At 31.7% G+C, this 27,818-nt stretch overlaps 2 protein-coding genes across 5 annotated transcripts; one reads left to right on the forward strand and one right to left on the reverse strand.

Annotated features, from left to right (window-relative positions):
- The first annotated feature begins 1,266 nt into the window (after positions 1 to 1,266).
- Positions 1,267 to 3,247, forward strand: LOC109598312 (protein Hook homolog 1). Its single transcript, XM_020014195.2, has 5 exons — positions 1,267 to 1,667; positions 1,717 to 1,870; positions 1,921 to 2,078; positions 2,128 to 2,935; positions 2,983 to 3,247. Exons 1-5 carry the CDS (start codon positions 1,360 to 1,362, stop codon positions 3,181 to 3,183), a joined length of 1,629 nt encoding a protein of 542 aa, XP_019869754.2. The 5' UTR covers positions 1,267 to 1,359; the 3' UTR covers positions 3,184 to 3,247.
- On the reverse strand, positions 3,236 to 26,790 carry LOC109598313 (calcium-transporting ATPase sarcoplasmic/endoplasmic reticulum type). 4 transcript variants are annotated; one of them, XM_020014196.2, is made up of 12 exons: positions 26,635 to 26,790; positions 23,251 to 23,386; positions 17,745 to 17,762; positions 12,742 to 12,824; positions 11,449 to 11,553; positions 9,393 to 10,623; positions 8,796 to 9,337; positions 8,230 to 8,739; positions 8,036 to 8,169; positions 7,755 to 7,872; positions 7,578 to 7,695; positions 3,236 to 4,042 (listed from the first exon to the last, which is right to left on the reverse strand). In XM_020014196.2, exons 2-12 carry the CDS (start codon positions 23,366 to 23,368, stop codon positions 4,014 to 4,016), a joined length of 3,006 nt encoding a protein of 1,001 aa, XP_019869755.1. In that variant the 5' UTR covers positions 23,369 to 23,386; positions 26,635 to 26,790; the 3' UTR covers positions 3,236 to 4,013. The 4 variants fall into 4 exon arrangements, with proteins under 4 accessions (XP_019869755.1, XP_049824282.1, XP_049824280.1 ...); XM_049968325.1 differs by having other exon boundaries at positions 3,236 to 4,284; XM_049968323.1 differs by lacking the exon at positions 3,236 to 4,042 and having other exon boundaries at positions 5,710 to 7,695.
- Positions 26,791 to 27,818: the final 1,028 nt, after the last annotated feature.

Below are 27,818 nucleotides of genomic sequence, written 5' to 3' on the forward strand. Positions count from 1 at the left end.
CAGTCGTTGAGATTGCGTTTTGCGCTGATCCTGTTTCAGGTTTCAGTAAAATTAAAATTCTCGCGATGCACGTGCAAATTTCAACTGATGGTAATTAATGTCCGACGACGGTTTTATCACCGAGCCATTGTTTCGGATGGAGTCCGGTTTGTTTTTCGGTTGGTCGAGGTTGAAAACATCTAATTACGTGAAAAGGCTATTTACTACACAATCAAACATAGTGGCGGTTTACTAACATTGCTTTTGAGGAAATTTGTTTTTCCACTCGATTTACCAGTAAAACCGCTATCGGAAATCCAAATTAAACAACAAAACTGTTTACAGGAACGGTTAATTTTGCCTAATCCAGTGGAAATGCAACAAACGTACGGACTCACAAAGCTTTTTGTAAATAAAGCTTGGCACATTGACGCAAATCGTGTTTTGCAAACACAACTTTCAAAAAGATAAATAATTATACGAATATACTGACACTGACCCAAATATTTCAAGCATAAATGTCGCATGGAATTACAAATTGTATTGTTTTATCGAATATAAATTAAATGCATGACACATGTATTTAATGCTAATCTGTAAGCTATAGTATCTGATCATTTTTTTCATAACTGTTGTGGGCGATGCAATGTTAGTTTATGTTAATAATTTTAATAACTGTGATTGCCAAAATGGCACCAGTTTAATGCGATGTGATACAAGTGAAATGCGAATTTAATTAAAGAAATTATACAAAAAATCCATTTATGGCTGTGTTAATGTATATTAATAAAGAGGAATGTGTATTTTTATGCTGGAGCCCTGTGAGAAAATCCAGTATAAAAATTAAGCCTAAAGAATGTTGCTCATTTGCATTTATTCAATACATGTAATTATTGAATGAGGCAAGAGAGATTTTAAATATTTTAATAAATAATAGTATTCATATTGTACTAAACATTTTTCTCGTGGTTTCAATCTTCATAATTATAGCTAATTTAATCTTAACATCAGTGGAGTGATTTATCACATTTAAAAAAGAATTTTATTCATCCAGGTAGCGCCATCTAATAAATAGTAGCGGAATTTAAAATTATTGTACCTAGATTTCTGTTGTATCTATTTAAATTTAGTGGCTTACCCTTATACATATACATTGGGTTTTCTAACTAATGTCATGAGTAAATACTATACAAGATGTTTCTAAAATAGGTCATCAAAATTTGGGAGCAAATACACGTCTAACGATAAAAACCTGAATAAAAATTCCATCCAATAAAAAATGTTTGACCCGTCTGAATTTAGAGAGAAACATCATGTACGACAGAGACAGTAGAAGTTTGCCCCATCTCTGTCGTACATGATATCTCTTTCAGGATTCAGATGGATCAAACTCATTTCATACTGTATACATATATATTGTCAATTTTATCGCATGTCAATTTGACATATTATTATGTATCAGAATCTTTTCTTTTGATGGAAGGTTTTCAAGGCATTTTAGCAATGGTCCACGTACAAGATTTGGAGTTCTTGAATAGAATCATTCAAAACGTCTACATCAAATCACCAATAAATGTTACATCCTGGTTATTTCCAACTAAAGACCACAATTTCGTAAACGAAATGTTAAAAGCTCAAGATTTGATGAACTTAACGTACGTCAATGGTTTAGAATTACTTGTGGATCGGTAAGAATGTTAATTTTGGTAAAATCATTGTTAAATTTAATCATTTCAGATTATACACTATTATTAACTTAATAACTGGCTACATTAAATCATATTCAAATCTACAAGAACGTTTACTTATAAGGCCTTCTCAACTTAGTTTATCATTTTCAGTAGATTTACTCTGGAAAACTATAGAAACATTGACAGAAAAGTCTTCGCCAGTAATCAATTAATTTATATCAAATTAAATTGTTACATAAACATTTTTCAGATTGTGCCTAATTATACAGGCGTTGAAAAAGTGTGTAACCAAACTCAAACCGATCAATTATGGCTAAACAGATGTGACAGTTGTTCAAGTGCCGTTGAATGTATTAAAAACATGGTGTGCTCATTTGAGGAGTACGACGTTGCAATAAGTGCCAAAAGGTTGACTTTAGAATGTTAAGAACAGTTAATTAATTTTGTTTAATTATAGGACGGAAATCAGAAGTCAATTGTATGAATTAACGCAATTCGGTTGTATGTTAAAAACGACAAATTTAGTGCAAGACAGTTTGCAAATGCTTTTCGAAAAACTTCGGCAGAAACAACAAGAATGTGACGTGTTAAAAGCGGAATGCGACGATATGCAAAACAAATTGAAAGAACAATGTGCGTCCCTCGATTTGCTGAGTGAAGAACTTAGTACCTACAAAAATAACAAGCAATTCAACGACATCAAAATTATGTCTTTGAAAAATGAAAACGATTTACTGACTGAAGAATCTAGAAAATTAAAGGAAAGGTTTGAAAAGAAAAAGAAAGAAGTCGGAGCGATGGAGAAGGAAATTGCCGATTTTAAGAGAAATCAAAAAGTACTGACCAAATTACAAGCTCAAAATCTGAAGTTGGTGGAAGAGAAAAAGGAGCTCGAGACGAAATACGAACACTGCAGTAAGGCAATTGATGTAATGCACACGAATAGTAAGAACTATCAAAAGAAAATTACGAAGCTTCTAACCAATCAGGATAGAAATGAGGAAAAACTGTCTCTGTTAATAATGGAGACCAGGAACATTGCAAACGCTTATAACACCTTACAAGCAAAATACAATAACGATTTTAAAGATTTTAGTGACTTAGGACGAATGATGGAGGAAAGTGGAGTCTTACTGCAAAGTTTAGATGGACGTATCAGTTCCGTGCAGGAAGATTGTACCAATACAAATGTAAAACTTGAGAAGGTGCTAAAAACGCAGCAAGAGCATGCCAATATTACTTTGGATCGTTTTAAGAACATCCAGGTTAGTCACTTTGTACCTGCGGATTTGATGTGACTTAATTGTTCCAGGAAAAAGTCTCCGAGTATTTAATAAAGGCGCACATGAAATACGACGCCGACGAAAAACCTAAGAAAGAACTAAAGGGCAACCCCATCGAAGACATGACCTGCCAAATAGAAGAAAACAAAAAGAATATAAAAAATTTGCAGGACGAAAACATGAAGCTCGAATGTTTCCTGCAGAGACTCTCGAAATTTAAGTCCCATTAACTTTGTATGCTTATTGTTGTTTATGTTGAAGGGTGTGGATCAATAAAAGTCGTTTATAAATTAAGACAGCCATAAAACTGCCACTTTATTTACACAAATAAAATCCTGTTTTTTACAAAACTGATGTAAATTGCAATATACAATTGGCGTGGTTTTGGCTGGCGAATCCAGCGCAGCCCAATTTCAGTCGAGACCAGCTCAAACCGAAACGTAATAAATAAAATTAACGTGAAAGAGGGAGAGATTGAGATTAGGATGGAGTCGCCACTTGCAAAATCGGCGACGTTAACATGATTGAACAGTAGTGAGAACAACAGTCAGAAGTCGCGAAAAGGCTAGTTCCTTTTCTTTGTTAAAAAATGTCTTCATTAGTTATATATAGATATATTTTTTTCCATCACCACTGATCTCGACTGTGAGCAGGCTTTACATTACATATCTACTATGTTTCTAGAATTGTCTGATTATCTAATAGATATTTGTTGTCATTTAATTATTGACTTTACTTAAAATAGTTTATATGTACAATGTTTTCGTTAGTGTTAATCCTTTATTCTACTGCGCCTCTAATACACCATCACAGGTTCCGCGGGAAGACAAAAAAAGTTGATTCAACGATAAAAGTAACGTAGAAGATAACTAGAATGATTATGCGGGTAAAGCAGAATTTTCAAGAAATTATTTTCTAGAATTATGCGGGCGACTAAAAGAAATCTAATCGAGATAGAGAGAAAGGTTCATTATGCGGATAAAAAATAAAAAGCAGCTCGAGTCTTCTAGTAATAAACTATACTTAAGTAACAAAAAAGCATGAAGAGACTTAAAGACTTTTACCACCTATCAACTACAACTTCACCAACTGTAAAAGAAAACAAATATTTAATAATAAATATCATTAAACGCCATGCGGGGTTAGCCAAAAACACAATAACGCCCAAGATCATAGTAGTTCGATCCGGGGTTATCAAAAGGAAAATGTTACGAAACAAAAAATTATTAAGGAGGGGGTCTTCTCCACACTGTTAAGTCACTCCAAGGGGGGCTCATTTTTGTCTTCAGTTGATGAGCTTTTTATTTATTGACGGAAAACTGGTCTGGGTACTGTGAAAATACAAAAAATTAATCAATCATTGTGGAATTTGGTAACGAATAACGGGTGCACATCAATACTTACACTTGTAAATTTATCCAAAATAGTCCGGCTGTATTACACATAAAAGATGTTAGTTAGAACACCGATTAGTATCCACTCAATACCTTTTTATTGTTGATATTTCCTTATATTAACGATTCGAGTAATTGTATAATGAATGGAATAGACTATATTATGTTACAAGTCTTAATAAAATTATAATTAAATATTATTTTATAATGTAGTAGGGTACAAGGTGTCTCTTAACACACTATAAGCGGGTCGGGTAAAAATACCCGTCTCGAGAACTGTTGATTATTAGCGGGTCGGGTAATTTTTACCTTTTTGAATGTACTTACTTTAAAAACGAGGTGAGTTAATTTTACTCTATTGGTTTACATACGGAACTGAAAGAATTATCTCTTAGTTTTTGTTATCATTCAATAACTTAGTTTGGACTATTTTGCTACCCGCCTATAGTGTGTTAACTAATGGATTATAGTTAAGTACTATATTTTATTATGTAAAAAAATTTAAAACAAACTTGCTTTATTCAAAAATTAATAATAAATTAATTATTATTATATATAAGTGGTCATATAAGATTTTATATTCAATTTTATTCAGTCATTCAATATTCAATAGAACTTGGCGAAAGTTAGTTAAATTTTCATCATTATTTTGTTGTAAATTAAGTATTCCATAATTTAACAACTCATTATTTTATATTTTTTAACTAACCACTTCTTCTAAAAATGTATACACAGAAGACTGTTATATATAGAAATTACTGAATTAAATCCAAAATAAAATATTAAATTGACATTTGTATCCAAATTATTAATAATTTTTGAATAGGATAAATATAATATTTAATTATGGCCCATTAGTTAAGACCACAATAATTCCGCAATAAGTTTTTATTTTGGTAATGTCTTTTTGTGTGTATTAATGATATTTTCTATTTAAAAGTCCTCATATTAATCAATAATTGTTATAAAAATAATAACAAATAATGACAAAATATACTTAATGATGCTTAAATTTTTAGTTTGGTGATGTCGTTTTCTTATGTAATTGGTGAACTGATATTTTATATTTAAAAGTCCTCATATTAATAAATATTAAATTGTTAGAAAAATAGTAACAAATAATGACAAAATATACTTAATGATGCTTAAGTTTTTATTTTGGTGATGTCGTTTTTGTACTTTTGTTTTAAATCAAATCGAAATACCGATGAATAAAAAATGTTTTTGATTTAAATAGGAATGTATTTATTGTATGATTGTTACTTACCTTGCCACAGTCTTTCAGTTAATTGAAGGAATGTTTTATTTAATAAGGTTAGTGGAACACAAAAATGCACAACATTTAGCAATCACACGCAAAAGAAAAAGTTGTTCATTTTTATTAGGTTTTAATAGTAACACTGCCCATTACATTTATATACAGATTTTGTAACAGTTGTACAAATTCGACAAACAGTTTCAGAACCGTTAAAACAATATTAAGGAGGGCGTCGGAATTATACATGTACAAATATTGCTAGCGGATAATAAAAATATTTATAAATAAATACATCTGAAACGTGTTTGTCATGAATCAAAGTAAATCACAAAGTTTACTTTACAATTCTATCACTTTTTGTGACTTACTCCACAATTAATTTGAAAAACTAAGTTAGGGTACAAAAATTACGGACAAAGTAATATTTTGAGCGTCGATAGAACTATTTATAAGTACATATATGCTACTTACAACAACTAGGTCAACTACAGATACTTTTTAAACGTTGTTTATGAGCTCAATATGCTTAATATATGCTATTCTATTTATTTCATTATTTAACACGTAGAATACATATAATTGTCGAGAAAATTCAATTGAATAGGAACTATAGTTGTTCAAAAAGTTTCCTAAGAGTAAGTTAATTCTGCACCTTTCCTATTCGTGCAGTGAATCTCCCTAATACTTCTAAAAGTTGTATGAGTAAAAATTATCTGTAGCCCAAGGAATGGACGTATTACAAAACACGCACTCTATCACCGAGAATATCACTTCCTTTTTTTTAATAAATGTCCTCCAAAAAGTCTCTTTTGATCAATATAATTATATAAAAAATCTAATTTCCTAGGAGTCAAAATAAGGTCGCTCAAAATGTTACCGTGTCCAGTACACGCAATGAAAACTATTCATGCCTAAATTAATTCTACGCCAGTAAAACATAAAAACAATATTTTGGCCTATTCGTTGCTAGTAATTTATGGTTGAAAAAAAAAAACGTTCAGTCTTTGTTGCGTTTTTTTCTTAATTCATGCACATTTTCCGTTTCATTTAAATTACAAATTAAACTAATCGAATCACAACACTCGTAGGCGTAAACACCAAAAACAAAAAAAAAAAATAGGTATACGGGAAAAAACTTGCCTGCGAATATTCGACGAATGTCTTCCAAATTTCCGAAGGAGCCCCACCCGGGAAAAACTCGCATTTTTCCCGAGTGCCGGCCCGGTTGTGTTTTAAAATTAAAACGCACACACACAATGCAGCTTTTTTGAGGGGGATTATTGTGGGGGATAATACGGGTTCGGCTATTTCGCTTTTTTTATATTTAATTCGGGATCCATCAGGAAATTACCTGTGCAAAATCGAAAAATCAAATTAAAAATCAAATAAAATAAATAAATCACGACCTCGGAAACATCGGCTAAAAGGCGATGAAATATTTATAGGTGACTGTGGGTCAGTTGCAGGCTTTAACTTGGATTTTGATTTTGTGAAACGCGGGTGTAAAATTATTGTCGGACAAACAAGATGTATTTACACGTGACAGTTAAAACCTTGCAAATGTTGTAGTGAATGATGCAACAATGAATCGCAGTTTCTATAAGAGTACAGCTTAAACTAAAATAAAAAGGTACCTCATTCCAAAACAAAAAGAAACTAAACAAAAATAAAATAATAAACCCGTATAAATTTCTGTAGTTGTGAACCGGAAACCAACAGATCTAACAATTAATAGTAAGTTATTTACTTGTGTACATAATCAGAGAAACCCGGACGTGAATAGCACCCGTATACGCACTTGCCGCACTCGGTCTGTACGAGGCGGCGACGGCGCAGACAATAATCTAGGTGTTGGGGTGGCGGGGGAAGGTTGGTTAGAGGTTTGGCACTCATATAGGCGATGTTAGGATCAGACCGAAAAACACAGCCCACATAAGTACGATCCAATGCACAGTATAAACCGGACTCTCACCGTCTGTGATCTTCCTGGCGACGAACTTCAGCGTTTCATCAAGTAATACTACTGGAATTGAGAATTTCATCACCGTTATCCATTCCTCGAAGGTCAACGGGCACACTTGGAATACGACCTAAGTGGGGAAAATGATTAAGTAACATTCAACAAGTCACCGCAAAATGTAAGACTTACGGAAAGGACATCAACGTAGAGGATGACGAAGTGGAGGGTGAATGAGAGAGCCATTGAGCCAATCAACCAGAAGTTGGACCATGGGGGCATGGCAATCAAAGACTGATTTTCGGACAAGCTGCAAAAAACACATCAGTTTCTTCTTTCCAAGTCTCAAATTTATTGATTTTGTGCATTTCCAGATAAAATAGACAGAAATTTGAGTGTCAGGAGCTCAATTTCTCTCTATATTGTCTAAAAATGGCTAAACCAGTCAAATTAAAATAATCAGGGAAACCTACCTGTTCATAGCGTTCAACATTTCAATAGTTACAAGTACAGAGAGAGCCATGGTCATGGGATGAGGATCGCCGAAAACTTTGCAGTCGACGCCCTTGAATTCGGGAGATGTGGCAGCACATTGCAAGTGGTGAGTCTGAAATAATAATTATAATGTAAGTATTTTACGCCAAAACACATCTTGTTAACTACGTACCAATTGATAGTAGCTCATTTGTGGACCTTCTGGGGAGTACATGAACCACCAGGCGGCGGCACCAACAGTGGCGGCACCTACGTATCCACCAATAGCCAAGTATCTGAAGAACAACCATCCAGAGATCAAAGATTCGTCAGCTTTACGTGGTGGTTTGTCCATGATGTCCAAATCAGGTGGATTGAAACCGAGAGCGGTGGCTGGCAAACCGTCAGTTACCAAGTTGACCCACAACAGTTGTACGGGGATCAAAGCTTCTGGGAGACCCAAGGCGGCGGTCAAGAAGATGGAGACGACTTCACCGATGTTGGAGGAAATCAAGTAACGGATGAATTGTTTCATGTTGTTGTAAATGGCACGACCTTCTTCAACGGCGGCGACGATGGAGGAGAAGTTGTCATCAGCCAACACCATCTCGGAGGCGGATTTAGCTACAGCGGTACCAGAACCCATGGCAATACCAATTTCGGCCTTCTTCAGGGCTGGGGCATCGTTTACACCATCACCAGTCTGCACAAAACAACATTATTAATTAAAATTCAATTAATATTTATGTTAATATTTACCATAGCGGAGATTTCGTTCATGCTTTGCAAGTATTCAACAATCTTGGACTTGTGGGCGGGTTCTACACGCGAGAACAGTCTGGCTCTGGCGCAAGCGGCCTTTTGTTCGCTGCTGGACAAGTCGTCGAATTCACGTCCGGAGTAGGATTTGCCAGTGGTGTCTTCATCTTCACCAAAGACGCCAATACGGCGGCAGATGGCTTCAGCAGTGGCCTTGTTGTCACCAGTGATTACGATTACACGGATACCAGCGGCACGGCACCTGGCAATAGAGTCGAAGACTTCCTTACGTGGGGGATCCAACATACCAACAACACCAACGAAAGTGAGGTTGACTTCATAGGTGTAGAATTTGGAGGAGTCGTCGAGGTCCATCCTTTCGGGGTCCATTGGAGAGTCAGCGGTAGCCAGGGCCAAACAACGGAGGGTGTCACGTCCAGTACCGTATTGTCTGGTCAAGTCGAGAATGCGGTTCTTAAGAGTAGAGGTAAGTGGCACCTTTTGGGTTCCAACACGGGCGTGTGTGCATCTTTCCAAGACACCTGGAGATAAAAAAAATTATGCCATGATCTTAAACTTTAAGTATATGATAGTTACCTTCTGGGGCACCCTTGACGAAGAGTTTAGGTCCGGTTCCGAGACGGCTGGGTTTGGTGGGGATACAGTAAGAAGACATGGATTTACGATCGCGGGAGAATTCCAAGGTGAATTCCTTCTTCCATTTGGTTTCGATTTCTTGTCTGACGCAGATGGCGGTCTGGCGACGGTCTCCGGTCTTGGTGACGTTGAAGGGATTCATTTTTTCAGCCAATACAATGAGGGCGGTTTCGGTGGCTTCGCCTACTTTCTCGAAGGCCTGTTTGAACTCGTTGAAATCGATGGCGGAGTCATTGCACATGATGCAAATGGTGCCGATTTCTTGAAGGGCGTCGAATTCGGACGACTTGATTTTCTGTCCCTTGAGGAAGACCTCGCCGATTGGTTCGTAGGTGGAGCCGGTGATTTCGAACTCGTGGAAGGAGCTGTCGTTACCTTCGACCTTTTCGAAGATGAACATGCGGGAGACGGACATCTGGTTGGTGGTCAATGTACCGGTCTTGTCGGAGCAGATAACGGAGGTGCAACCCAAAGTTTCGACGGAGGGCAAGGACCTGACAATGGCATTCTTCTTGGCCATACGACGGGTACCCAAAGCGAGACAAGTGGTGATGACAGCAGGCAAACCTTCTGGGATGGCGGCTACGGCGAGGGCGACAGCAATTTTGAAGTAGTAGACGGCACCCTTGATCCAGGAGCCACCGTGAGCGGGGTCGTTGAAGTGACCAATGTTGATGGCCCATACAGCTACGCAAATAACGGAGATGACCTTAGACAATTGTTCACCGAACTCATCCAATTTCTGTTGCAGGGGTGTCTTGATTTCCTCAGTTTCAGACATTTCAGTCCTGATTTTACCGATGGCGGTGTTCAAGCCGGTGCCAATGACGACACCACGGGCTTTGCCGGCGGCCACGTTGGTACCGGAGAACAGGATGTTCTTCTTGTCTTGATTGACGGCACGTGGGTCGGGGATGGCATCGGTGTGCTTGATGACGGAGACGGATTCACCGGTCAAGATGGATTGATCGATACGGAGGGTGGTCGAGAAGATCTTGATGAGACGAATGTCGGCGGGGATCTTGTCACCGACGGACACCTCCACAACATCGCCGGGAACGATGTCTTTCGCTCTGATCTTCTGGATACCGCTCTTGTCCGTCCTGAGCACTTTGCCCATCTCCGGCTCGTATTCCTTAAGGGCTTCAATGGCTGATTCGGCATTTCTTTCCTTTAAAAACGAAGATCATTCAATCCATTAGTATTTCATATTAATAAGTAAAAGGAAAGCATTTTTAACTCGTGGTGATTCAACATTTCTTAGATTTTTATGTTCTAACATTGAAAGAATTGTCTTAATTTGTTTTTGAATTAACTTACTAATACTGAAAACGAGTACAATCTATCTGCTATGACTTCATTAGATACGGGACAAACATTTTTAAAGTAAATAGAACCCACTTAATTTATATTTACACAGATAAAACTGACATTAGATAGTGCTCACATACACCAATTAACTGGTATCTTTAATTGAATTCACAAACACACATCTCAAACAAAATATGATGCATTTGTTACATTTTTCTATAACCCGTGCATATTAATAGACGATGGCGAAATGAATGCACGCTAAAAATACACGTGTACGTGGCCAAGTCAACCTCAAAAGACCTATCGAAATATAAATGCCATTACGTGGCCGTTTGATCTCGTCTGTTCGGGGAACAGGAAGCGAGTTAATTCGTTTCATTAAGAGCACAAAGGTCCCTTTCATTCAACTTTAAGTGGTTCTTGTATAATAACTAAAATTTTCGTAGCTTCCAAAATTGATATATTATGAAAGTTTTCGAGTTTAAGTATTAAATCGCCTGAATGTGGCAAATGCACTTATAAAACTTCTAAAACTCCCCAGTGAAGCTGCAAATAAAATCGACTTTGGCAACGTAATCCGTATAAAAGAGATCTCACGTGTGCCGTTCAAATTTATTCACATCATGATCCACCAGTGGGAGAAATTTGCAATATACGTCATTCGAATGAATTATTAACTCACCTGCCATACACCTACAACGGCGTTAGCAATAAGGATAAGAAGAATTACAAAAGGTTCAACGAATGCTGTAAATGCTCCATCGTGCTCCTCGAATAAAGCGAGGACCTGAAACAAACAATATATTAGTTAGTAACTTATTTTAATTGTCCGCTTCTGTTCGATTTGTGAACAAATTGAGTGTTGTAATTTAATTAGGGAGGGTTTTAAATAAAAACAAAACGGAGAGAAACTGGAGAAGGCCTGCGACGTAAATTAAGAGTCTGGCAGAAAATCAATTGCCAACAAATTGTACATGTATTACTGCAAGACAGTCGTATCTAGTCGCTACAGTCCTTGTTTCATTATTCACGGTTGTTTTATAACTGGGATAGAGGCCTTGGTATCGATTCGCAGTCACATTTATAACAATAATTGTGTTTATCTGCTGAAATAATTTGTCTGTGCAACGTCCGATGGAAAATATAACGTCTGGAGCGAGAGAATATCGCTTTGATCCTGACAATGGATACAATCATCGACCATGGACAGGCGACGTTGTGTCTAGGCATTTATCCAGGGGGAAAGTTTCAAGGAGAAAAAACATACAACCGGGGGCGGAAACGGCCTTTCAACTTCAAAATTATTTATTAGTTGTAGGCGAAGAAAAACCAACCAGTCATCTGTTGCGTGAATCGGAAGTTATCCGAAAATCGATTGGGAAACGGTGTGCTCTTTGGTACTGACACATTTGGCTCGACGTCGATGTATTTTCGTCGCGTCCTCTAAACATGGGTCTATTGCGACTGAACCGCGGATCCCAATCGATCCCAATTTCATTAATGTTAATGTGTTTAATTGTTTAATGTAAACGTTCGGTTTGTTTTTATAAACGTTGGCACATAACACGGTGCTTATAAATGACTAAATGGTTTCGGACTGCGTAAGAAATGTTTGCTACAGCTCAAGGGGTGATTGAGTGAGACGAATTGTTGTTTGTTCACGGATAATTTCCGAGATAAAACACAGATCTTCGTCTAGGTGTGCCAGAAAACTAGGCCGCAGATAAAACATTGTTGCGTAACGAGTTGCAGTTATCAATCGACAACATGTGCTCACAGTGTGCAAGATTACTCACATTGGAATGCGAAATCGAACAGAACAGACTGTTTGTAAAATAACACTGTTTTGTTGGTGTGTGTGGAGTTTACATTTTGAGTGGAAACTTGTAAATTTATGTGCGACTCTCAAGTGTATTGTTGCAGCGGAAGTTTTGAATTTCAAAACTTCCACTTACCATAAATTTTTCATACTTACAAATGAAATAATAGCAGCTAATAATAAAATCTTGACTAGAAGATCATCGAACTGTTCTAAAACTAATTGCCATATTGACTTTCCTGAAACACAAAAAAATGTAATTAGTAATCAAATTGAAAACACCAATTAATAACCGATTTCATATTCATATTTAGTCAACATTTTTATATATCTTAATATGAGTAAATTACTTTGTAAGATATGATTAATTTGAAGCTTTTAGAAAATTAAGTCAGAATTACTTAAAAATTTAAAATTTTACAAAAATCATAAAAATTATCTTTAAAACTTTAATATTATAATATTATTTATACATGTTTGCAAAGAAATTAACACTTTATATATTCTTAAGTCAAAGAATATAAAAATTTTAAGAAAATTTTCGATATTTTTAGAAAAAAAAATTAGATTGCTTCGTAAAATATGATTATTTGGAATCTTTTAGAAAACTGAAAAAGACAGCAGTTACAGAATTATTTAAAAAATTGAAAACTATATTAAAATCGTTAACCAACTTAAAACTATTTTTAAATTATTGTTATTATTAATACATTTTTTGCAAAGAAATTAAAATTTTTATATATTTTCGAGTCGAAGAACATACAAATTTTAAGCAAATTTTAGTTATTTATGCAAAAAAAAATATTTACCCTTCTTAAAATATTTTAAGATTTTTTTCAGGAAATTTAAAATAGCAGCAATTACAAAATTATTTAAAAAAATTAAAAATTACCTTAAAATCATTAAGAAAATATAGATTATACTTTTAGAGGTTGATGTATAAGAATGACGTAAGAGAAGATTAAGGATTTATACAACTTAAAACTATTTTTAAATTATTGTTATAATATTGTTAATACATTTTTTGAAAAGAAATTAAAATTTTTATATATTCTCGAGTCGAAGAACATACAAATTTTAAGAAAATTTTATCTATTTATACAAAAAAAATATATTTATCCTTCGTAAAATATGATTATTTGGATTTTTTAAAAAAATTTAAAAAAGCAGAAATTACAGAATTATTTAAAAATTACACGAAAACCATTAAGAGATTATACTTTTAGAGGTTGATGTATAGGAATGACATAAGAGAAGATTAAGGATTTAGTCAATATAAAACTATTTAAAAAACCTTAATGTTATAATATTTTTTGCAAAGAAATTAATATTTTTATATATTCTAGAGTCGAAGAACATAAAAATGTTAAGAAAATTTTGTATTTTTATACAAAAAAATTGAATACACTTCGTAAGATATTATTATTTGAATATTTTTAGAAAATTTAAAAAAGGCAGCAATTACAGAATTATTTAAAAAATTGAAAATTACATTAAAATCATTAAGAAAATATAGATTATACTTTTAATGGTTGATGTATAGGAATGTCATAAGAAAAGATTAAGAAGTATTAGTTAACTGACACTATCTTTAAAACATTAATATTATTATAATATTGTTTATATTTGTGTAGCAGAGAAATTAACATTTAAAAATATACTTGTGAGTTGAAGAATTTTTTAATTTTCAATAAAATTTTGATATTTATAAAAAAAAATATTAAATAAGACAACAATTATAGAATTATTTAAATTTGATACTTTACTAAGGTTTACTTTACTCAAGTTAGTTAGTAGTAAGTAATGATTATGAAATCAATCGTTAATGTATGCTCAAAACCAGTAAAACGTTACGTATGCGTTAATGTAAAACAGGAACAATTGAATTAACCCAGAAACTGTTTCCTGAACATTCTCGACAATGGGATTATATCCACACAAGGACGGATTCCATAATCAATATACAATAACGGATTAAAACTAGTTTCTCCGCAATTCAACCTGATTCAATTAATTAAACGTTAATCACGAACTGATGAACTGATTTATGCAGAAACGTTGCAATAAACGTTCACGTGAAGTTCAAGGCTTTACTTTTGTGTGGCTAGGCGAGTTTCATGAAAACCGACACGTTTAATTGCATTTGCGGGCGGAAAATTTGCAATGCAGAAACGTCGGACCGGCAGGAATACGAATTGGACCACGAGAAAATTGCTTTCGGCGATTATTAATCAACTCGACGTTAAATGCGTTAAAAAACTCACGCCAAACTAGTTCATAGTTGGATTGGTTTTCGATAAAACGCCGGGGAAACATGCAATTCGGCAGTTAATATGCAAAAGACGGAATTTGATTAATCTAAAATGTGAACCGAATCCGTCCATAAACTTGTGGAGTCGTTTCTTTGCGAGTGAAGCCCCACGAACGCTCACCCGCCCCGAAGGCGATCAAAAGAACTCGGTCGCCGATGACGTCAGCCAAGTGCAAGGAGAACGAGATGCACTACAGATTTATCGTGCCAAACATGCCCGGTTCAAAGCCCCACCGACGAAACGTTTACAGTTTCAATCACGCTACAACTGATCCTGGGATTGCCCAGAGAAATCACTTCGGAAGCCCTGTTTAAATTTTAGACGACGTGATTAATTACACTCCACAAATATGAATTGAATTGTATGGAAAACATGAAGGAAACGAGGAGTGTGTCAAGGACCTCGTGATAAAAACGATGAACTGTGCAATTTACGAGCACGTCCCTTTTCAGCCTTTTGGCTTTTGTTTTGGAGCAAAAAAGGGTCAACTTCGCACCGTTATCCATTTTTATGACTTTGTTTCAGGATTATCCTGACAGTTTGTTCTTTATTATATAAAGAAGTATCGGAAATTCTCAACACCTCTGCATCACACTCAAAATACGAATATTTTTCATAGACATTTTCACTTTCTTCTATTAAAATATAAAAATTTATAGAATATTTGAGAAACTTTCTTGGACACTTTTCATTCCAATTATAAATATTCTTCTTCATTTCCTTCAATGTCTTTCGTCAAAATATAATTATTAATAGAACATTTGAGGAGCTATCATGGGAAACCCATCCTTTCAAGGCTCGAAATATTATAATATCTCTTGTTTTTCTTTTTAATTTCTTTCATCAAAAAACAATTATTTATAAAACATTTAAAGTCCTTCCTTGTAAAACTAGACACCTCCACTTTTACTAAAAATACAAATATTTTTCATAGATATTTTCAATTTCTTCTATTAAAATATAAAAATTTATAGAATATTTGAGGAACTTTTTGAGACACTTTACACTCCAATTATAAATATTCTTCTTCATTTCCGTCAACGTCTTTCGTTAAAATTTAATTATTAATAGAACATTTGATGAGCTTTCTTGGAAAAGCAGTGCTTTTCTTTTAAAACTCAAAATATATTTATTTCTTTTGTTTTTTTTTTTAATATCTTTCATCAAAATAGAATTCGTTATATAACATTAAACGAGCTTTCATGTAAAAGTGGGAAGCTCCACTTTTACTAAAAATACGAATATTTTTCTTAGACCACTTCAATTTCTTCAATATCTTATCGATTTTAATTACTTCATGTTTTCTATACGAGGTTTTTATCTGATTTTACACATTTCTTTAATATAAATTAATGATTTATAGAATATTTGAGGAACTTTTTTGGACACTACACTCCAATTACGGATATTCTTTTTCAATTCCTGCAATGTCTTTCGTCAAAATATAACCATTAATTGAACATTTGAGGAACTTTCAGGGAAAACCAGACCTTTCCTTACAAAACTCAAAACATATTTATTCCTCCTTTTTAATCTCTTTCATCAAAATTTAATTAGTTATAGAACATTTTACGAGCTTTCATGTGAAACAAAACACCTCCACTTTTACTAAAAATACGAATAGTTTTTAGACCATTTCAATTTCTTCTATTAAAATATAATAATTTATAGAATATTTGAGCTACTTTTTCGGACACTTTACTCTCCAATTACGAATATTGTTCTTCAATTCCTTCAATGTCTTTCATCAAAATATATACATTTAAAGACGTTTCTTGAAAAATTAGAAACCTCTACTTTTACTAAGTCATACGAATATTTTTCGTAGACCTTTTCAATTTCTTCAATATCTTATTGATTTTAACTACCTCATCTTTTCTATACGAGGTTTTTATCTGATTTTACACGAACATTTAGCTGTTGATGAGACTGTGCGGCTAAATCTGCTCAACCAATTTTATCCCAGGAAGTCCACCCATACATGTGAAGTGTCATTGTAAAGTTCTGAAAGGGATTAGGTCGACATCACGATTTCGACACGCCAGAAAGAGCATCTCCAGTAAAATACGTGTCTCGTAAACGTCATTAGTGGATTGTGTGGTCTTTTATTTGGCTTTTGTGGCTCGTTACAAAGGACGTGGGTCACAAAAGTGATCGATGCAAAAATATCTGGTTTAAACCTTCCAGTGTACAATTAAAACGATGATTTATCAATTTCTAACGCGTTATCAATTTACCTGACTGACAATTTTATTAATGAGCGTTTCAAATAATCACGTTACACAATGTTTCGCCCGAACCATGATATTCAGTTATCGGCATCCCGATCGATTCAAGTCAGCGAAAACACTTGAACTATTTACACGAAACGTTAGATAACACACAAATTGAAACTCAACAAGTGACAACTTTTGCCAATATTGAAACTCGTCAAATAATCAGCGCTTTTGTTCTGCAACTTTATTGAACAAATCGTCTTCTCCGAACGAAACGAGATAAGATTAGACATTAGACTTTCAATTTCGACAGGACAAGATGGGAACGTGAATCCAATTCAACCTCGTTCCCCGTAAATTAGCTTCTCCGCGTACAAATTGAAAATTAAGCGCGAGATTTCCATTCCCCACCGCAGTAATCATGAAACGGCCACAACGTCAATCAGTGCGTTCGTTAATTAGGTCGAAATATTAACTAATTAAGGTTTGATTGCCCCCATTGTTGATTGTTGCAGTCGGTTTTTCTCCGTAACCGACCTTCGTCAGACAAACCGTCCTACTAATCAGTTACTCAAATTTTGAAAGGCGTTAACTGGTTTGGCACACAACGATGATGCTGTTGAAGTCTTACCTTCTTCCGTGGGAAGTTCTGAAACAGAAAAAACAATCCGATTAGGGCAAGTTTAATGAAATTACCAAGTACAACGCAATGTCTACAACAGTTTCTGCTTTTCATATCGAGTACGTGAACCTGTGTTGTTTATGTAAATCGTTTCGCGTGCGCAAATCTTGCGGTTTCGCCGTAGCGGTGTTCCGACGAAACCAGGCAAATCCATTGGCGACCGCCAAGGTCCTGTTTCAAGACAAACGTCACCGCTCTGACGTCCGATTTACGTCACGACACCGCACATATTTGTGCCCGTAATTTGCAATGCAAGCAACAAACTATCGAAGGCATGTCGGGCTGAATGTCTGAAGCAAATCGTAGGAATTTCTATCGGGGCTATTTTAAAAATCCATTGTAATTTTAGAAAGTTTAATAAAAGGTTGTTTGTTTGGTTGGTTGGTTGGTTGTATAATAAAAACTTGGTTCGACTTAACGATAATAAACAGTTCGGAAAAATGAACAGAGCAAATGATTGATTGTTTGTTTAATAATCGGGACGATGGAACAATGTACTGATCCCGAAATTAATTAATTGATATTTTCCAGGATTAAAGCAGCGCACATGATAAACTTTTGTATGGGCTTCCGGGTACGATAAATTGTTGCTGTCGCAAACAATGGTCTTGGGAGAACCTATTGCAACGATTTTTATTGTTCCACGTGTGCAACGAATGTCAAGGATGTGACAATAATTCAATCAAAATTTATTATTGGATTTTTGTTATTCAATTCTTCGATTTACTGACCCACACTACAAAAACGTATAGTAAAATTCACAACATTGCAGTGAAATATGCTATTAATTTAAATTTTTACCATATATATGCATGAAATAATGTGTAAAAAATGCAAATATATTAAGTAACAAAAGTACGGTTAGTTACTATTTTACTATGAAATTATATTAGATGCAGAAAAAAATATTTCAATCTTTGGTACCATTTTTAAACTAGTTTTTTGTGCAGTATTAAATATATCTGTTATACAGATATATCTTTAGTATTAATATTTATTTGATTTTTATTCTATTTATAGTAATGATAAAAAAATATTTAAGGTTTTTTATAAATGTAAATATTTTTGACAGTTTTTATTACATCACCTTTATACATAATTTTATATATTTTTTGTTACTTAAAATACATTTAATAAGATATTAAAATTATTATTTTTGAGTATTGGAAATATCCTTTTACTTTTTGAACTAATAATTTATTTAATTACATTTTTATAATAAATATTAACTTTTCTATATTACTATATAACTAAGTATATTTTATTTTTAAATGTATTTTTTATAACAAAATATAATTAATAATATATTAAATTTACAGGAATATTATCTACTGGAAAATTATTTACGTTTTTGGTAATGATTTATTATACAATTATTTTATTAGTATTAATATTTATTTGAACTATTATTATTTACAGTATGTTAAAATAAAATTTAAAGATTTTTATAAATTAAGAATTTTTGACAGTTTTTAAATACACTATTTTTTATTTTATGTAATTTCATTATATTTTTTATTACATAAAATATATTTAATAAGATACTACATTTACAAAAATATTATGTACTGAAAAAAGTCATTTACTTTTTTCATTCATGATTTATTAATATCATATATTACTTCTATAAAACTGTAAATATTACTTATTATATACAATTTTATTAGTATTAATATTTGTTTGAACTATTTTTATTTACAGCACATTTAAATAATATTTAGATTTTTACACATTTAAATATTTTTAATTAATAATTTACTAAAATTACCGAAATATTATGTACAGGAAAGTCATTTACTTTTTTGGTAAATGATTTATTAATGTCATATATTAGCATTTCTATAAAACTGTGAATATGTTTATTATATAATCATTTAATTAGTATTAATACTGATATGAATTATATATATTTATGGCATATTAAAAGAATATTTAAGGATTTTTATAAATTTAACTTTTTTTGACAGTTTTTAAATTCACTATTTTCTATTTTTAAACGTAATTTTATTTAAATTTTTATTATATAAAATGTATTTAATAAGATTTTAAAATTACAGAAATATTATGTACTGGAAAGTCATTTACTTTTTTGGTAAACGATTTATTAATGTCATAAATTAACATTTATATAAAACTGTGAATATTATTTATTTTACAATTATTTTATTAGTGTTAATATTGATTTGAACTATTTTTATTTGTGGTATGTTAAAATAATATTTAAGAATTTTTATAAATTTTACTATTTTGACAGTTTTTAAACACACTATTTTTTCTTTTTATACGTATTTTTTATATTTTTATTACATTAAATATATTTAATAAGATTTTAAAATTACAGAAATATTATATACTAGAAAAAGTAATTTACTTTTCTGGTAAATGATTCATTTATATCGTATACTTATAAATTTATAAAACTGTGAATATTTTTATTATATAGTTATTTTATCGGTATTAATATTTATTTGAACTCTTTTATTTATAGTATGTTAAAATAATATTTAATGATTTTTAGGAATATGCCATTTTTTATTTTTAAACTTTTTTTAATATATTTTATTATATAAAGTATATTTAATAAAATATTGAAATTTTAAAAATATTACATTCTAAAAATTAATTTACTTAAATATAAATTTTTATATTAAATATTAATATTTCAATTAAACTGTAAATATTATTTAAAAATTTTCATACATTAAATTTAAGAGAAAGATGCTGAAAATGAAGAAGTCAGTTTAAAAGTAGCAATTAATGAATTGAAGATGAACAACGTAAGGTCATCCTGAAACCTTCTGTACTAAGTAAGAAATTAAATTACTTCATCTTGTACCTAATATAATAACTTTTCCATTTATGATCAACACTTGAAAATATAATTGTAAAATTCATAACGAACATTATTGTACTAAAATATAAATATAACTGGATTTTATTTTACTTAATAACAATAATTTTGTACAATACAAAAATAAATTTCACAATAAAACTGAAAAGGTGTGACAGAATAAATGGAAATGAGTAATCCTCGAATTAATAACACTAAAGTACGCTTTATCAATATTTGTAGGCGTATTGTGCACACAACCATATACTTAAATTAATCAACCAAATACCATTATGGTAGAAATTAATTTCGCCCAATCGCCGATCAATAACAAATTTGGTGTTTTATCTCCCACCCTAAATAAACAATTAAAAACCTTAATGAAAACCACGATGAACGGAAAGGCAAATAACTGGTGCACTTAGGAAAACGACCCGTGTCAATAAACATTGTGCCAAAGATTGAAATATCGTCTCGGTATTGACCGAAATAGTCGGTGCAAAGTTTACCGCCGTCGCCCCCTTAGAGAAAATCGACTAAAAAAATCACTTTGTACACGAATTGACGTGACACGAATTGTAAATAATCGGTCGCATTGACATTTACCGATACGGACTAAAAACCGTTTTCGTTCCGAGATGGGAAAATCTCATTTCCATGCGATCTCGCTGCGAACGAGCCGATCTATCGATGGATCGTTAAATTTTCGATTGGAATTTATGAAAAGCACGAGAAGATTTATTAACTGCGCGAATAGTCGGAAAGTTTATGATGATGATCCAGACTGTTTATTTTTCCGGGGAACTTTGTGTACACACGAGGCTCATTCTTATTCCCATCCAGATTCCGATATGCAAAACTCATTGTTCAAACAGTGACGTGTTCCAAAAAACTGACGTGGCTCAATTTCAGTTGGTTAATGCTCCCATAACAGTAAAATATACGTCATGAAACATCCAACAATAAATGAGATGGTTGAAATATAGCAGTACTTTCATTTTTTGACAGTTCAAAAATCTTAAAAAATAGTATGAATTTAAAAATGATATTTTATGGAGTACTTTCATTTTTCCTTTGCCAATATATAAAATATAGAAACAACAAAGATTTTGTCGACACTGATCATTTATTTATTTACTTCCATTTCTTTATGCAATTATTGAATCTATAAAATAAAATTTTTCGAAAATTAGTATAAATGGTGTGAATTTTAAAAAGATGATTATAGAGTACTTTCATTTTTTCTTTGCTATTCTTAAAACTCGTAAAAAATAGAAATTAAATTAACAATTTTTCGAAAATTATAAATTATCTGAATTAAAAAAAAGTTTTTATAGAGTACTTTCATACCTTCTTTGCTAATCTTAAAGTTTGTAAAAAATAGACATTAAATTAACATTTTTTCGAAAATTACACAGAATTTAGTAAAAATTGTATGAATTTTAAAAAAAATGTTTTTATAGAGTACTTTCATATTTTCTTTACTATTCTCAAAATGCATAAAAAAAAGAAATTAACAAAAGTGCTTTTGAAAATTAAACATTTACATACAATTTTCAAAATTAGTAAACTATTGAAATTAGCAAAATTTTTCAAGAACTGACGTGGTAATATCTGTAGCAGTACAAGTCTATTCAAAGAATTAGTTTTGAAAACATCAATACATGTGTAATTGCTTCTAATTAAAAAACCATTAAACTAAAATCATTTGCACAACAATTAAATAATGAACCTGAAAACATCATTATCAAACTGCAGAAGAAAATGCATTAAACAAACATAATTATTATAACATACAGGGATTATTTTCTTAAAATTCCAAAACCACAATTACCATAAAACTTCCAGACAGCGATAAAAATTAATCTTAAAATTTACATTTAAAACAATTTAAAATCTTAACAGCAACAGTTGTGATACGTGTTATTTTCGAAATGGATAATTACAATACACAAATATTTATACAATTTAAACTGTTTGTTCTACAAATTCGTTCGGCAATCTTTAATAAATAGAACGCGCAATTATTTAGATTCTGTTTTTATCAATGGATTTAAAATATTGCGGTGTAACAAACCGTGGCTTATTATTTTACATCCACAACCTTCATGCCTGTGTAAAGTTTTAGTATTATTGGTTGTTTTGTAATAAAATATTTTGTTCAATAACTAATATTTAATTGTTGATGACGTTTGAAAATGTCAAAATCAGATGTTTGGATAATATTAATTCAGGACAGTTAAAGTTTAATTGCACAATTATTGAAGTCGCCAATTAATAATTTAAACATGTATTTCCTGTTCAGGTTGGCGTAAAAAATCCTATAAACTACAAAAGTAACGGCTTGCGGCGTTGTCACGTTTACTTTAAATGGTCACAATTTGATGACTGTCATGTTAACATTTTCTTTGTGCATTGTATTTTTAAATTACTTATACAAATTATGCTATAAAATCACAAAGAAATCGAACTTTTCCCGAGTTAACTTAGACAACAGCGTTTGACAGATGAAACGTCAACGTCGGAAAAAGGTTCAAAACGTAGTGAAAAGCAGCCTTCTGTTGGTTCTTTTGTCGTACCCGCACCATCAGCAAACAATGGGGAGGTAGCAAAATTCCGACTTACCGTTAGGTCCGTATTTTTCCTGGTTTTTCTTGACCTGTTCAGCTGAAAGGCCCCTTTCCGGATCTGAGTTAAAGTACCTCAGCACCTCGTCCACGGTTTTTGCGTGACCGTCCTCCATGGTTGCCGAAAATCACCCCTGAAACACAACCCTGTCAAAATACAACTGTGACGTGTGCCAATCAAAACATGTGCTTTTTTAGGTTATGATTAAATCCCCCTCTTATAGATATTATCAACAAAACGAATTGCGAATTGCAACAACGCAAGTGCGATTTGAATAAAAAATGCTTAGTAACAATTCGTGACGTTCGCCGTCCCGTCTCACCGTTTCGTAAACCAAAAAGGAACACTTGTATACGTCAAGAGCAAAAAGGGCCCGAGCAGCACGAAAACTAAACGGGTCGCACGCCGAACGTTTCGGATTATTTATTTGAACAGTCTACCGCACTGAATTCAGGGCACAGCACCGGACATTACGCACATAAACCTCATCGTAAACTCGGCCGGACTGAAACTAATTTTCTAATGGCTCAAAAAACCGAGACCGGCCACGTTCGAGCGCACTGCGTCTGCGCGGTAGTTCGAATGCACGGGGGGTTGGAACAGCCCGCAATCGCCCCGTGTCGTTTAGGAACGTGTGAGGAAACGCGGCACTTTTTGACGGATTGTTTGGCAGCCGGGCGGCGATCTCGCGATTTTGTTCGCAGTTCGCGTCGAAATTATGCCTTACGTGCGGCAAGCATGTGTTTGAAGCGGATTGGTCGGAATCGGTCACGTGGTAGGGCGGGAATTTCGAACTGTGCATTTAGTTAAATTAAATTGTAGGTTTACGTTTTTGGCTATGTGAACGAGTAATTAGATTAATCCTAAGTTGTAACCTCGAAAATGATGAGTTTGAAGAGATAAATACAGTTTAGTATTGCGAAATTTATGAATAGTCGTTATTTATAATTTGCTAATAAGTAAATACATAGTAAACAACTGAGTTGTCATTAATATTTTTGTGTTCTTGCACATTAATATAATAAAATTATGCTTGAGAAACAATGTTTTTTATTTTGTACAATATATATTTCAGATATTATCCATTTATTTATTTATGTATGTAAAATTTGAATATAATCATTTAATTGTAAATTAATAAAATATTAATATTAACATATTAATAATATAAAAAAAAATTGATAAATAAAAATTGATTATTTTACATAAATTAATAATTAATACACTAATAATTAATTTATTGTATATTAACTTTTAGCTTAAGGTAAATACACTAATAAAATAAATTAAACAATTGATTGATTTGTTATTTATTAAAATAAATAATAAAAAATTGAAATTATATTAATTAGAATTAGTACTTATCAATAGGTTGGTTATTAAAATATTTATTTATTTTATACTTAAAATTTAAATATAATCAATTAATTGTAAATAAACAAGGTATTAATATTAATATATTAATACAAAAAAAATGATGATTTTACATAATAAATTAATAATTAATAAACTAATAATTAATTTATAACAATTATTGTTACTAATTGTATATTAAATTTTAGCTTATGGTAAATACACTAATAAAATAAATTAAACAATTGATTAATTTGTTATTTATTAAAATAATTTATAAAATTATTTAAAAAATAATTAATTTTAGTATAGATTTATGTAAATTAAAATTAAGTTGAATTTAATTATTGAAATTATATTAATTATAATTGGTACTTATCAATAGGTTGGTTAATAAAATATTGGATTTTGATAAAAAACATTATTAGTATTGTTTCCATTGTTGTTATTTATTTCAATAAAATAATCATTAGAAAACAAATTTATTTTATCATGAAATCGTTTAAAAATGTAATTAAAGAATTGAGAATCTCTGTAAATTAAATTTTAATTAAATGGAATAGGATTATAATTTTATTATATTATATATATATATTAATTAAAATTAAAATTTTTTGGGAAGTTAATTAATAACAATATTTGATTTTTATAAAAAGCTGATAAAATATTAAATTATATTTATTTGTGTATTAATATTATATTATATAAAAAAGTAAATATTTTATTTAAACTTATGTAATATATCAAAACTTATTAATTTAGACGAACAACAAATATTTGATGTTGATAAATATATAATAAAACTTAGTTTCATTAATTTGGTTTCCCTCTGTTTCTTATTCAAATAAACTATAGATAAGAAACATAAAATTGTGACAAAATTAATTAATAAACACTTTTTAAATAATGATTGATTGATTGATTTTATTAATATACATATTAAAATAAAATTGTAAGGTGTATTTATATAAATAAAAAATAGATAAAACAAGAGTAATTAAACTCATTAATCAATATATTCATAAAAATAAGGGCATAATTTTCGTAAAAAAATATTAAAATGATAGATCTTTAAAAAACAAATATTTTCATAAAAAATAGTAATAATAATAATAATTGTTACCAAATTAGATTTTTTTGTTATTTTTTCAAATATGAAACAATAGGTTATAAAATCATATTTTCTAAATTTTAATAAATCAAAATTAAAGAAATAAAGATTCAATTTAAGTAAGTTCCTTATTGTAATTTAATTAATTTGTTAACATTGATCTTTTTTATTTTTGTAAAAAAAATTGAGTTATATTTATTTGTATATTAGTATTTCTATTAATTATAAAAATTAATTAATTTAGATAAATATTTGTTGATAAATACCCATTTGCAACAATAGTTAAAATTTATTGTTGTCCATTTATTGTTGAATTTTATTTTTAGACCCCACATGATTTTCGACTGAATTTTAGCAACAAATATTTAATCAATTGTTGTTAAATAAAAATTGATAAAAAAATGTGTGTAATATTAAATAATTTCGCTAGAAAACACACATGCTTACGTTAGTACGTAGTCTGGATAGTGGGATTACATAAAATTTTTGAGTGGCTCGCGGTTATTTTTACCCTCGCGAAATTTTAAATATAAAACATTTTCAAGCTGGCTACAATGACAACTTATATAAAGAAAATCTAAAATATTTTCAAATACGTCAATAGCGCAAAAGTAGTTTTATTTTGGGGCACCGGTGCCGAATGGTGGGGCGCAGCCGGGTCTCCATTTGGCGCCGGTCCAGAAATTCTAGCAAACGGTTTTAGCACACACAGTCCGACTTTTTCCATAATTCGCGTTCGTCATAATTATGGTGTCGCGTTCGCTCCTAATTATTAACGTGCCATTCGATTTTTGTGCACGCAGGGGGCAAATTTTGCACTTCCCACTTCCCACGAACCCCCCGGGGGGGTGAGGTCACTAATTTAATCCCATCCATTTCGCACTGCACTTTGCACTTGTAACCAACCTTCGACTTACCGGTTGTTATCACAAAATGGTCCCAGTAGTATCACTCGATTTAACTAATATATATAAAAAATAAAAAACTAACACACAACTTAGGCCCCCATGAACTACGCAAGTGTATCACGTAAAGCTTCCAGGGGAACGGGCAACAAAAATTCCGTGTAGTAGCTTTTATAAGTTCGGTATAGCTGCCTACCTGTGGGCGGGCAAGGTGCCAAACCGGGGCCCGCACCAGGCTCCCCCCTATTCCTGCCCCCCCAAAAAATTATTTTTCGAAATCGGCGGCGGCGGCGAACGCCGCTCTTTCCAATTCGCTAAAATAGCGCATTTATTCCTCACGGCGTTTTTGCTGGGGATTTACGGACTTAGCGGCAACTCATTTTTTTCTGGCAACATACTTACACTAGTATTAAGCTATATTGATTTTTTTTAAGTTTATTTTTGTGAGTGTCTGTGTGGTTTATTGGAGGAACAATCAATATTTTATATCACCATTTTTTCCAATATTCTAAAATGTAATTTTAATTTGATAACGTCAGAACAAAAAGTATAAACCTAAAATTAAGATAAATATGTTCAAAACACTGTTCTAGTTCCAGTTTCAAAATTAGTGTCACCAAACTTTTAAATTATTATTTTTATAATTTACTAAAATGTAGTTCCCATCTGGCAATAAGAGTGAGTAAGTAAGACTTAACTTAAGATTAATGGAGATGGTAACTCCTACAGTTTTTGTGTACATTATTTCCCAACATTAAATAAATTGTTCTAGTTTTAGTTGAAGTTAGTTATACTATTTTAAATTTAAACTGTGCGTAGAAAATGAATTTTTCTTACACAATACTACAACAGACAGAAATGAGCTTTACTTTCATTGAGCCAATAAAGTGGAGTTTATTTAACATGTTTTAAGTTGTTATTCACGTTTTATGTTCAATTTTAATGCTTCTGATGTCCATTAAATGAAATGGACAAATATTGTTTTAGTACAGGTTACAGATTAAATTATATTGATGGTTTACATTCTCTCTGTATATTATTTATCCTACATCAGTTATTAAGGCGTTTTTTACATTAAATCAAAAAGTAGTGTTTACCAAACATTTTTTTAAAATCAAACAGACATTAACGTTTTACACTTTTATTTTTCTTTTTAAAAATAGCAAAAATCCGGATTTTTGGGTGGATTTATTATG

The sequence above is a fragment of the Aethina tumida genome, chromosome 5 (assembly GCF_024364675.1).
Source record: "Aethina tumida isolate Nest 87 chromosome 5, icAetTumi1.1, whole genome shotgun sequence".
Taxonomy (NCBI): domain Eukaryota; kingdom Metazoa; phylum Arthropoda; class Insecta; order Coleoptera; family Nitidulidae; genus Aethina; species Aethina tumida.

Coding starts and splice junctions, on each gene's coding strand:
- LOC109598312 (XM_020014195.2), top strand. CDS start 1,360: ATGGATCAAACTCATTTCATACTGTATACATATATATTGTCAATTTTA. Junction 2,079..2,127: donor GTTGCAATAAGTGCCAAAAG/GTTGACTTTAGA, acceptor GTTTAATTATAG/GACGGAAATCAGAAGTCAAT. Junction 2,936..2,982: donor ATCGTTTTAAGAACATCCAG/GTTAGTCACTTT, acceptor TAATTGTTCCAG/GAAAAAGTCTCCGAGTATTT.
- LOC109598313 (XM_049968323.1), bottom strand. CDS start 23,368: ATGGAGGACGGTCACGCAAAAACCGTGGACGAGGTGCTGAGGTACTTT. Junction 11,554..12,741: donor TAGCTGCTATTATTTCATTT/GTAAGTATGAAA, acceptor TGTTTGTTTCAG/GTCCTCGCTTTATTCGAGGA. Junction 7,696..7,754: donor TCTACGTTGATGTCCTTTCC/GTAAGTCTTACA, acceptor TTCCCCACTTAG/GTCGTATTCCAAGTGTGCCC.